At 39.3% G+C, this 11,957-nt stretch overlaps 2 protein-coding genes across 3 annotated transcripts; both read left to right on the top strand.

Moving 5' to 3' along the window:
• Positions 1 to 2: 2 nt before the first annotated feature.
• LOC135640701 (uncharacterized) lies at positions 3 to 2,609 on the top strand. Of its 2 annotated transcripts, none has more exons than XM_065155397.1 (6): positions 3 to 256; positions 352 to 462; positions 550 to 656; positions 812 to 912; positions 1,775 to 1,834; positions 2,230 to 2,460. In XM_065155397.1, the coding sequence occupies exons 1-6, from the start codon at positions 22 to 24 to the stop codon at positions 2,312 to 2,314; spliced, it is 699 nt and encodes a 232-aa protein (XP_065011469.1). In that variant the 5' UTR covers positions 3 to 21; the 3' UTR covers positions 2,315 to 2,460. The 2 variants fall into 2 exon arrangements, with proteins under 2 accessions (XP_065011469.1, XP_065011468.1); XM_065155396.1 differs by having other exon boundaries at positions 4 to 256; positions 529 to 656; positions 2,230 to 2,609.
• A 1,581-nt stretch (positions 2,610 to 4,190) lies between these two features.
• Positions 4,191 to 10,078, top strand: LOC135640700 (probable methyltransferase PMT28). The gene is made up of 8 exons (XM_065155395.1): positions 4,191 to 5,341; positions 5,409 to 5,558; positions 6,192 to 6,462; positions 6,554 to 6,646; positions 8,492 to 8,666; positions 8,784 to 9,029; positions 9,204 to 9,398; positions 9,668 to 10,078. Exons 1-8 carry the CDS (start codon positions 4,577 to 4,579, stop codon positions 9,864 to 9,866), a joined length of 2,094 nt encoding a protein of 697 aa, XP_065011467.1. The 5' UTR covers positions 4,191 to 4,576; the 3' UTR covers positions 9,867 to 10,078.
• Positions 10,079 to 11,957: the final 1,879 nt, after the last annotated feature.

Genomic DNA, 11,957 nt, shown 5'->3' with positions numbered 1-11,957 from the left:
TAGGATGAAAGCACCAGGGAGATGGCGGCCGCGATAGGTGGTGGAGTTATCCAAATGCTCGTCTCTCGACACCCTCCGTGGCGGATTCCCTCTCGACCATCTGCTCTCCCATTCGAGGTGGAAGAAGCAGTAGCAGAAGAGGTAGAAGGAGCACTTCGTCCTCTTAAATCCCTTCGTCGAAGCGCGCTTCTGCTGCTCGCCCTCCCCGCTCTCGTCCCCGCCCCTTCCGCGGCCACCGCCCTATCCATCGGCATTCGTGCGCATCTCTTTCCTCCTCCCTTGTCACAAGCCCCGGGTTAGATGTTCCTAATTCGAGCTTCCATTGTTTCATCTTTTGTGTACAATCCGAAGCTGGGCCAAAGGAGTGGCTAAAAGAACAGAAGAAGAAGTCCGCAAAGTTCGTTCTTGCTCCAATCGAAGCCTCGCGGAACACCCTCCGCTCCGCCTTCGACCTGCTGAATGGTTTATTCTTTTCTATCAAGTTTGATCTTTTCTAGTTTGTTTGTGATGTTTGATTGTTGATGGCAGCACCGGATTCGCAATCGACAGCGGTGAATTCTGAGGAGATGAGGCGGCTGCTGAACTTGGCCTCGAGGGATTGCGTGCCACTGCAAAGGAGCTCGCTTGTGCAACTTCAGTCACAAACAGGCGTGGAGGTTTGCGTAACTGTTGCTTTCTTCCTTTTTTGTTTGGAAAGTTGTTGTAAAAGAAAGAAAAAAAAAGTCATGATTTTGAAATCTTAAAGATGCGTAAACTCATTCATTTATGAATAAATGAAACAGTGAATTAATTAGACATTTTTTCCATGCAGGTTTGCACTTTCCGGTTGATTGTAAAGAATGCTGCCTCTTTGCTTGATAAGAACAATCCGGTCAAGTTGGAGGCAGAAGTTGCTCTTGATGATCTAATAAGGTATCTACTTTTGGTGGTTAGAATGGTGGTTCAGTAATTGTATCTTGCATTTACAGTCAAGCTGTTTTACATCTAAAAGGATCAAACAGTCAAGCTGTTTTACATCTAGAAGGATCAAGGATCTTGACCTTGTGCTGGATTTAAATGCATTGGGTAAGAAGTTGTGTCACTTAGCTACTGAGTTTGTGTGGTCTGTAGTGAAGGCCAGAATAATAGAAAAGCAAAAGATATGATATTGTTACCAACAAGCTTTGTACCACATTTGCTGTTGAATTATTGTGATTCCCATCAGTTATTTACTTTCATAACTATAATATAAAGAGTCTGTCTCACAGAGGAATATTTTGTAGGTCATTTGGTCCCTTAAACTTATTTTTCTGCAGAAGTTTCTGCATTATATTCTGGTCAACATGCTTTTTACTTGATTTTTTGTTCAAGTTGTGTTAAAATTGATGCTCACTTGTGCCAACTCTAAACTCATTGCAAATTTTCTGAGCTATTATTATGATATAAGATCATACAAACGTCAAACTGTTGCAATTTGTTTACATATATGTTATGGCTTTTGTTTTAAGTGGTTACTATTGGCTCAAATATAAGAAATATTGATCATGTCCAAATCAACCTTCTTGCGTATGGAACTAGGATCGCTCTTTCCTCCTCAACATTCTCGTTATGCATTATTAGTAGTCGTCTAATGTTTCAGCAAACGCCCTTGCTTGAAATTGATGCAACTATCTGTTTTGCTTCATCATAACTCCGACTGGAGTGCAGTGCTTTCTAGTTTTGACAAGTTTATGTAACCATATTATACTAAGCAGAATTACATTTTCATGATGATGAAATATCATTATCAATGCAGATCATTTTCCTTGCTTGGTGATGTTATCATTGATGGCAACTTTCAGGTCGAAGCAGATAGGTATGTTATCTTCGTCGAGGCTTATGAAAAAGAGAGCATTGAGACACAAAATTTTTCTTTTTATGGAATTGACTATTGATTTTTTGTCTCATGCTACTGATTTTCTTCTTGAATGAAGGATTTTAAATTATGTTGCTAGTGTGTGTCTTGCTGCTGGCATAGCTGACTGAACATTTAGGAAGATTTAATCTGTATTGTCTATGTCAAGCTGATATGATATGCAAGTGTTTTGGTTTTTCCTGACTTTTACTTTTGTTTCTCATCTGTATCATACTACTAGTTTCTTCTTACATTGGACATGAAAATTGATAATTGACTTGTGGTTTGTTGCTTGCTTGGCTGACTAAATAAGTTCGGAAGAACTAATTTGTATTGATCTTTCCTGTGTGTTGCAGAGAAAAGGTGAAAGATGGGCTGGCCAAAACAATTTCCTCACTCGATAAATTTGAGCAGGGCATAAAGGAATGCTTAGGTGTTTGATCATTGCATCATCAAGGAGAATCTTTGATGATTTGAGTGCTATCTCATTCTTCAAAATAACTTGGACAAACGTCACGGTGGTCGCTGCAGCGAAACAATTGTTCCAGCAACTCCAACTCTGAATTCTCCACTGCACAAGTCCAAAGTACTCTACTCATTTTCTTGTTTATTTTCTTTTGATTTGATAATCGTTTTGGTTCCGTGGTACAATATACATATATGTATTGTACATTGTGTTTAATAATTTTGTTTATCCTTTTTGTGACGAATGAACGAATATTTATGACTTATGTGATATTCCTTGCAAAAAGTAGTATCAAGAAGATCGACTTAGCATTTGTAGCTCAAAGTAACCATTTAGATTATTTGGCTTTGTACATTGCATCTTCAGAATTATAAGATGATCTTGCTTCTGTTTATGTTGAAGTGCCTTTCCTAGCAAGTAGTTTGCATGATTGCCCTAATATTTCTAAGTTTCTATAGCGACATGTCTTGGTAATGATCCATCCACTTAGCTGACACAACAGGTGAAGTTTCACTTATCAAATTGAAATAAGTTCCAAGGAGGGCAATTCTCCAGACTCCATTTTAGATAATTAAATTCCATCATATGAGTAATTTAACTGGTCAAAGAATGATAAGGAATGCATTTATTCAAATCAAGGTTTATCGTCTTGTTCCCTGACCTAACATATATGTAACGAAGAAACAGAGAGATAGGTTGGAGGAAGAAGGAAAGGGTGGTGAGAGTGAGAGGTGTTGTTACCTTCATGTCGTCAATCATGAATAAGCACGACACGATTGAAGGTGCAAAGTCATTCAAATGAACCTCGCAGCTCGATCAGGGTTGCTGTTGGGGACGTGTTGGCTGAGGTAGGTTCTGATCTCCTCGGGGATCCTAGGGGCATGTCAAAGCGTGCTTTGACTTTGTCGAGGACTCTACATAAGAGGTTAACGTTGGAAGGATTTTCTAACCCGATCTCTCCGATCTATGATGATAAAGTTACTATCCGTGGAGTAATAAAAGTAGGGGGGTTCAGAGTATAGGGGGTCCGTTCCCTGTTTAAACATTAGGGATTGATTTTTATACTTGCGAAGTCGACGAGAGTAGACTACAACCGGTAAGGATTGCTTGTACATCCTACGATGTGGTCGGGCAGGCGATTGAGTCGTACACTCTCTACGACGCGAGTCAGTCTATCCGAGCTCTTGTAGCGTGACATCAATCCGTGCACACCTATACGGTGTGGCACTCTCTACGACGCGAGTCAGCCTATCCGAGCTCTTGTAGCGTGACATCAATCCGTGCACACCTATACGGTGTGGAATTGATGAAGTACAACCGAGAGAATATCGACGACCGTCTCAATCCTTTTCTGCATCAACCGACGAAGTACAAACAAGAGTCGAGCTCTCTTCCACACAGACTCCATGGCGGCTGCCAGCTGACAATGGCTGGTGCTGAAATATTTGCTATCGAGAGGGAAGAAGAAAATATATGCCGAAGGATTTAGATTGGATCGTTTATTCCTAAATCTTTGGAGGTCAAATGCCTACGCTGAAATCGAATGATAAATTCAATCCCAAGAAGGATAAATTTCATGATAGTTGATGGTGGGTCGAATCTTTTTGAAGTACTCGAGGGTGGTTGACATCATATGGTAAAACACTTGAGGAAGAAGAAAGGAGATCTATCATGATTGCTACACCTTTTATGTATAGAAGACATCATTTGGTATAAATGAATGTGTTTTTTTTGGAAATCACCCATATAAGCTCGATATAAATGCTTCTGTTCCACGCTTTCCTTCTCATCCTTTCTTCCACCAAACACCAAAAACAATACTCTATCGGAAAACTAATAAGAAAAAGAGGACGACCTCTCACCAGCTTCGGTCCCATGTCCACCCACCATTGTAGCAGTCAAAATCTCTCCTTTTCCCTCGAGAAGACGCTCTTCCCTTCTTCCATCACTGTAACACCGACACGAGCATCTGCCTCTTGCTTACCGCAGTGGCAATAAAAATCTCTTATTTTGTCAGGAAAACAGTTCTTCCTTTCGGTCACAGAAGACCCAGACGTTTCTGCTCTCTCTCTCTCTCCCCTTCGGGGCACTGAAAAGATACTCACCAGCTATTGGTTGGTTGTTGTGCCGTCAATCCGCCAGTTTTTTCTTTTATTTCCTGTTCGATGGGTTTCTTTGCTCAGATCTTTGGGCTTCGGAGCTCGATGTTATAGCTAATTGGTGGCTGTCGGAGGTCAATGGCGAGCGCTCGATTGGGGCGGAGCATAAAGCGAGCACCTTTGGGCTTCGGCACTAAGGTGTCGCTGGTGTTCTTCTTGGGTCTGGCTTTTGTTGTCACCTGGTGGACCTTCTCCTCCCCTTCCGCCTCGGCTGTCTCCTCCCAAAGGAGCAGCTTTGACGACATCGAAGCACTACCGGCCACTCCGGCGCCGAGGAAAGGGAAGGAGCAGAGCAGGAAGAAGGCCCATCAGAAGAAGCCTCCCGATTCGCTGCCCAAAAATGAAAACTCGAAGAGAACTGCAGTTGGATCTAAAAACAATAAAAAGGAGAAGGAGAAGAAGAAGGGAGGAGGAGGAGGAGAGGTCGAGCAGGTGGCGGCGGCGAAGAACGAGACGAGCAAGCCAGAAGGGCAGCAAGACGAGGAGGAGAGCGAGGAGAAGGTTGATGTGGAGGGCTTGGAGGAGGTCACCGATAGCGAGAATGCAACCGACGAAGACATGGAAGAGGGTGTTGATGCGAATGCCGAAGACGATGCCGGTGAAGATAATTTGAAGAATAAGAGCAAGAAGAAGAAAAAGTTGGGACCTTTGTTTGATCCAAAGGCGCGATATACCTGGAAGCTTTGCAGTGGAAAGACCGGGCATAACTACATTCCCTGTGTGGATATGGAAGGCGGCCACCGACACCATGAGAGGAGTTGCCCTCGGACTCCAATTACGTGTTTGGTGTCTCTTCCTAAAGATTATAAACCTCCGGAGGCATGGCCCGAGAGGGAGTCAAAGGTGAGCGCTTCTTGTTCCTTATTATCTGATTTGTTCCGGCAAAATTTGATGTAAGTTGTTGCTGTAGATATGGTTCAAAAATTTGGCTCACCCAAAACTATCAGAAGCCATCAAAACTCAAAGTTGGTTGAATCTCTCTGGCGACTATCTTTTCATTCCTTCGGAGGAATCTGAGTTCAAAGGAGGTGCTCAACACTATGTCAGTTCAATTGAAGAGGTAACTGAACTCAACTTTTGCCTTCTTGTATGTCATAGTGAATGTGCTATCATCCAAATCACATTATCGACTCCACGATGCTAATATTTTTTTTGCCATTGTGGTTTGTAAAAATTTCGTTCTCGTATATGCATCAAAAGATATTGGAATTAGCTTTGGAACAAAACCTATAATTTAGAGTAGTAAATGAATGTTGAAATCTACATAGGAGATTCTATAATAGTTTTGCTTTATTTTATTTTACTTTATTTTATTTTGTTGTTTGAGTGTTCTAGGAATCAGCATGGTGGATTCCTAAATGTATGACAGTGGATGAAAATTGGAGCTTGAGTGATTCTTTCGGAGCCTAGATATTCTTGTAACCTCTGCCTGTGGTTCATCACTTATATATGAATTGAAGTTTAGATCCTATCTTCCTCTCCCATATTCTTATTTAAGGTAGTTCCATTGGTTTGTCTCATTTTGATTTTGCTAATTCTCTCACTTAAGGATATAATATTTGCATTCTTTTTCATGTATTTTGCAGCATGGATCTTGCTTGTCTTGGTTCACACATTACAGGATTAACCACCTATTATCTCTAAAAGACAAACTTTTCATGTTTAATACAATATGTTTCTTTCCTTATTTTAGATGGTTCCGGACATTGAATGGGGTAAGAACATTCGTGTAGTACTGGACATTGGGTGTACAGGTGCCGGTTTTGGAGCTGTTCTTCTGAAGAAGGACGTGGCAACATTATCGCTGGGTCTAATGAGTGATCAAACAGATATGGCCCAACTTGCCCTGGAACGGGGTATCCCTGCAGTGGTAGGGAATTTGAGATCAAGAAGGCTTCCTTTTCCAAGTAGTGTTTTTGATGCTATCCACTGTGGTGAATGTGGCATACCATGGCATTCTAATGGTTTGTATACATAGTGTATGCATTTCTAAAATCAGCAAAATTTGTCACTTTCGTTGGGCATGCATTCAAACATTACTTGTGTGTCCTGTAGGCGGTAGGCTTCTTCTTGAGATAAACAGAGTTCTACGCCCTGGAGGATACTTCATCACGTCAACCAAACATGGAGATATTGATGCTGAAGAAGGTGCTATATATTGATCAATCTATTCCTTCCTAAAATCTTCATATTCCCTGAGAATAATAATGGAAATAGAAGGGTCAGACTTTTGTGTTGCCAGAGTAAATTTCTTATCAACACGAGGACCACAACATAGTTTTTTGTCTTCTCTGAAAACAACTCCATGATTAAATCTCTTTGAGGGCTAGTGCAGTATACACCACTATACAATATTCAAATTTCTATCAGGTGTATGATCTAGTTTGGTATTTTCATGGTGAAATGTGATGAGCAGACATTGGCTAATTCATCTTAAGGAAACAATATTACCCATGTTAGGTTCCATTGGTCCTAAATAGTAAAATCTGAAATTGAAATTGTCACCTAGTTTTATGATCGATCATTAATGAAATTAAGATTCATTTAGTTATAAACTGAGTATCTTTTTTCAATTGAGAATGATAATTTGCACTTGCAACTGCAAGAGATTGGCATGATAGTCTGCTCTTGATCTCAATCAAACATAGAGAAAATAGAAGTTCTTGGTGTTTGGAAATATGAGAGTGATTAGTTATATGGCTAAAAGATTTAGGGTTAGATATATGTCAGTTGGCCCATTCCCAACAAAGTAGTATTGAAACCCAGGGGTTAATTTGGCCTGGATTTTGTGAATGAGACTTCCATGGATTTGTCGGTTTAAATTTGGTTGAGTCAAGGCATGTGATTGGTTTTGTGTGCAATGTTACCATCACAAGATGGCTTGTGTCCCAAGTGGTTACTCCAAGCCAGTAAGCTGGTGTCTGATTCTCTATAACATGGACTCATTTCAGTCACTTGATGTGGAAACAATTTGATTTCCAAGGCTGTGTGATTGATTTGATAGCATCCTGTGCATGGCTTAATGGGGATCTGCATAGCTTACTCATGAATTAATGTTTGGACTGACATGAGTGATTAGTTGATGTAGAACAAAGTAGAGGGAAGACAGAAGTCGAGAGAAAGCAAGAGAGCAAGATAGCAAGAGAAGAGTGTAAGAGACTAGGAGAGAGAAGATTGAAGCATTTTTTTTAATTCAAATTTGAAATGTTTGATCCATTGAAAAGCTCCACTATTTGTAGGGGTTTAAGAGCCTTGGTACAATAAATGAAGACAATGATTCTCAAGAGTAATCTCTTAGAGAATTACTATGACTTCTAGGATAACTAAATAGTAAATGAGTGCATGTAATAGAAAACGAGTCCTTATAAAAACCAAGAGACTTTTCAATTCTTAACACAACTCTTATAAATTCTAGGCCAATTAATTGATGATTTTTTTTTGTTGATTTCTTTGTCTAGAATAATTTTTTCTAAAATCCTTTGTAAAACTAAATGGTTCTCCATCATTAGTTCAATGTGGTTAAGAATTAAATTTGAGCTATCTTTCTTGGTCTCTTGCTTGTTTTCTTGAGCTTTTAAGTTCTATGGACATCCATCATATTGGTACTCCAATGGTTTGTTGCTGCCTTGTATGGAAATTTCTCCCTATCACCGAGATGTTTATTTAAATAAAAACATCTCTATGGCCTTATGCCAGTCTATTTTCTGGTGTGCTGATTTTATCGTTGCTTGTGTATCATCTGCTAGTGGAGGTTCATTTTGTTATTCTTAAATTGAGCAAACTCTGGAATTGTTTTTTAATAGCGAATAACCAGGTTGTCTCTTAAGTATCTATTATTTGAATATGCTTTAACTGACTGATGGTATAAGCAAGTAAAGCAACTATCTTTGATATCTCTGTTGATGTTATCTTTCAAGACTGATTTTTAAACTACTATGTTTGGCTTTAACATCGTGCTGTGTGTATTTTTGTTTTTTTTTGTTTTCCATTCAGGCATGACAGCATTGTTGTCATCAGTCTGTTGGAATATTCTAGCACACAAAGCTGATGAAGTCAGTGAAACAAATATCAGAATATATCAGAGGCCAACATCAAATGATGTATATGAGATAAGAGCAACAAAAGAACCTCCTTTCTGCAGGGAAAATGAAAACCAAGATGCTGCTTGGTAAGCTTGGGATCATTTTCTTCTATCATAAATTTTCTTATTACTACTTTTCTGAAAATTTGTAGATTTGAATTTCAAGTTTCTTGGAATGCACCTTTATTATCATTCCACCTACAGGTACACTCCTGTAAAAGCATGTCTTCACAAAGTTGCAGCAGCTATCGAACAACGTGGAACTGACTGGCCTGAGGAATGGCCCAAGAGACTTGAAACTTTTCCAGAATGGTTAGCTGATTCAGAGGATAAGTTGACTAAAGATCACGAGCACTGGAAAGCTATAATTGACAAATCTTATCTTGCTGGGCTGGGAATTGATTGGTCAAATATTCGGAATGTAATGGACATGAAAGCAATAAACGGAGGGTATGTAAGACTTTCTCAAACTAAAAACTTTCTTGGTGCTCTGATTTGTTTCTTTCATTATTTCCATGTCATAAAAATTCAGTTCAGTCAGTGTGGATTTCATGAAGTTTGACCACTTGCATTTAGTTCTTGATGCTCCATTAAGATAAGGCAATACAACATATGAACATGCAGATTTGCTGCTGCTCTAGCATCTCAGAAGGTCTGGGTGATGAATGTCGTTCCTGTTCATGCTCCAAATACTCTCCCCATCATTTTCGAGCGTGGGCTTCTTGGTATCTATCATGATTGGTGTGAACCATTTAGCACGTATCCAAGATCCTATGATCTTTTGCATGCTGATCATCTATTCTCACGTCTAAAGAACAGGTAAAATTTTTCAGTAGCTGGGCAATATGTGCTTTCTTTCTTGATGTGAATTCTTACAACTTATCTGCCTGTAAAATGTCTACTTGCTGTCCAAAATCAGTAGCATGTGATGTCAAGCATAACGTAGCTATTAAGATTTAAGGTAATATTTTTTGTCATGTTGGCCAGATCTGAGATGTTTCTTCTAAAGTTAAAGCTCAATTCAGTTGATTCCAAGTATATCCGGAATGCAATTTGAAAGTTTATATAGCAATTTTGCTTTGATGCAGGTGTAAGCAGCCTATTGTTATCGTGGTTGAGATGGACCGGATACTAAGGCCAGGTGGTTGGGTCATCATCCGTGATAAGTTGGAGATATTGAACCCTCTAGAGACGATTTTGAGATCACTTCACTGGGATATCAGAATGACATATGGCAAAGACAAGGAAGGTCTGCTATGTGCACAGAAAACAACATGGAGACCATAAGATGATATCCTTTACCTTGTGATTCTCAAGTCAAAGATACTCTATTTTTGAGGAGACACAGGCCTTCTGTTTCCAGATGTTTATTCATTGTCTTTACATGAGGTACAAGTACAACCTTGGTCCTTCGTTGTCGATCACAGAACATTTTGGTGCCTATGATAGGCTTATTTTTATTCTTTGGAATGCATAATATCTATTATAGTTTTTTCTTCTGATCATTCTATTTGGACTGAAATTAAAATTTTCTCAAGCAAGATTTTCTTTCATTGTTTGCATCATCTGAAGTACAATCAGGTTCCAGAGGAGTCCCTTTAAATCTAACTTTCCTTTGTTAGTTCTTTTATGCTTGTGGTGTGTGAATTTGATTTGAGCCTTAGACAAATTTGCCTTTGGAAAGGTTCCAATCTTACTAGCCTGTATAATTTCAGTTGTTATTTTAAACCTAGTTCATGCGATGGTGTCGGAGCTTATGTCATAGGAGATGAAATGTGTCTACGATACATTATTGTGCTTGTAACAGCTGTTTTGATGTATCTGCCACATCTTATTTTGAGAGGAAAAAAAAAAGTGTTAGCTAGCTTAGGTGAGTTCCAGAGGAGAAAAAGAACAAAAGAAATGAAATAGGCAGCTTCGTACTGTTTGCGGCCTTTTCTGAAATAGAACTATGGTGGCCTTACTCTGCAGAAAGCAACACTCTTTAACATGGCGATGTGGAGAAACATTTTTCCATAATGAATTGAATGTCTTGGTTCAAGATGGAGAATGTTTGATATGGTAGAATCTGTATCTATCTATCTATCAAGTATATGTGGTGATAATTTTCATTATTTTGCATTGGATGTGTTGATTCAAGTTGGAAACATTTGATGTGGTAAAACCTCACACTGTGCTTTGTAATTTCTGACAATTTGAAGAAAATTAGTGTTACCATCTGCATTCTACAGTATCAAATGTTGTTTCTTGGATTTTTTTATGCAGTCTGTAGAAGTTCAGAAAATTTTTCTCAAGAAGATGACATCCATTGTCTTGAACTTATGATTTGCTCATCTGGTCAGATTAAACTTTTGCATGTTTTGCCCTCCAAAGAGGAATTCTTCAATAATATCAGGTAAAAAAAGTAGTTTTTGGATCAATTAGCAGCAGTTCAAAATATGTTCAAGCATCTACTTGGATCAATGAGCAGGCCAAAGCAATCTGATTGCTCCAAATCTGAAAACTTGGTTGTCAATGCCTATTGCCAGAAGCTGTGTGAGAAATGATCAGCAATCTAACTGCATATAAACTCCAAACTTTTCAGTGTATAATAGTGTTGAAAGCTCCACTGCCTTGTGACCTGTTTCTGGTTTGCACATCTGATTCCCCATATGGAAGTGCATGTGAGTTGTGACAACCACCACCTTCTTTTGACCTTCATCACTTTTGAGTGAGGTTTAAGCCTCCAACTATGTGCCTGAGTTCTTTATGCTAGTCATTTGGGTCAGACATTTACATTAATATGCTTGAAATATATTAAATGTTTTCTTCATGTTCCAAGCTTTGACTGATACTGAAGTAGAAAACATAATGGCAGATGACCCAGAAAAGAGTGGTGTTGATCAAACTTCCCTTTTGATCCAGATGAGATGGCCTGTTTTGACTGTTTCAGAAGAAATTAATCTCACTATGGGTTCGATCTGATGAACTAAGGAGGCCAGTTTGATAGTGATGTTGACCAATCATGTGACCATCTACTTCGGCAACAAATACAGGCGACGAACTCATGATCTCGATGTCCATTAGCACACAAAGAAGAAGCTTTGATCCAAACTAAATAACTGGAACTCCAACATGAAAAGCAAATGCAAAAGAGAGCGAGGGATATGGATAAGGCCATGAACAGAACAAACATGGATTCAGGTACCTCTGGGAGGCTGTCTACGCCCTTTTGATTCATCCTCAGCACCTCTCACTTTCTCATTGTCTTCCTCTGGAACAACTTGGCTCGCAAAGATGCTTCCCGGTCGTTAACCGACATGGACTATCTTTTCTCGCTCTCCATCTCTTTCTTCTTCTTCCCCATAAGCAATAAAAATCCAATCTTCTTGCTTCTTC

Source organism: Musa acuminata, chromosome BXJ3-6 (assembly GCF_036884655.1).
Source record: "Musa acuminata AAA Group cultivar baxijiao chromosome BXJ3-6, Cavendish_Baxijiao_AAA, whole genome shotgun sequence".
Classification (NCBI taxonomy): domain Eukaryota; kingdom Viridiplantae; phylum Streptophyta; class Magnoliopsida; order Zingiberales; family Musaceae; genus Musa; species Musa acuminata.
Note: the sequence above shows the minus strand (reverse complement) of the source record. Positions and strands in the feature narration are given on the sequence as shown.

What these genes read in the sequence shown, in the direction of transcription:
- LOC135640700 (XM_065155395.1), top strand. Translation starts at nt 4,577, where the DNA reads ATGGCGAGCGCTCGATTGGGGCGGAGCATAAAGCGAGCACCTTTGGGC. An exon ending in AGATATTGATGCTGAAGAAG is followed by an intron (nt 6,647 to 8,491) that starts GTGCTATATATT and finishes TTTTCCATTCAG; the next exon opens with GCATGACAGCATTGTTGTCA. An exon ending in ATGAAAGCAATAAACGGAGG is followed by an intron (nt 9,030 to 9,203) that starts GTATGTAAGACT and finishes ATGAACATGCAG; the next exon opens with ATTTGCTGCTGCTCTAGCAT.
- LOC135640701 (XM_065155396.1), top strand. Translation starts at nt 22, where the DNA reads ATGGCGGCCGCGATAGGTGGTGGAGTTATCCAAATGCTCGTCTCTCGA. An exon ending in GCTCTTGATGATCTAATAAG is followed by an intron (nt 913 to 1,774) that starts GTATCTACTTTT and finishes TTATCAATGCAG; the next exon opens with ATCATTTTCCTTGCTTGGTG. An exon ending in TTTCAGGTCGAAGCAGATAG is followed by an intron (nt 1,835 to 2,229) that starts GTATGTTATCTT and finishes TGTGTGTTGCAG; the next exon opens with AGAAAAGGTGAAAGATGGGC.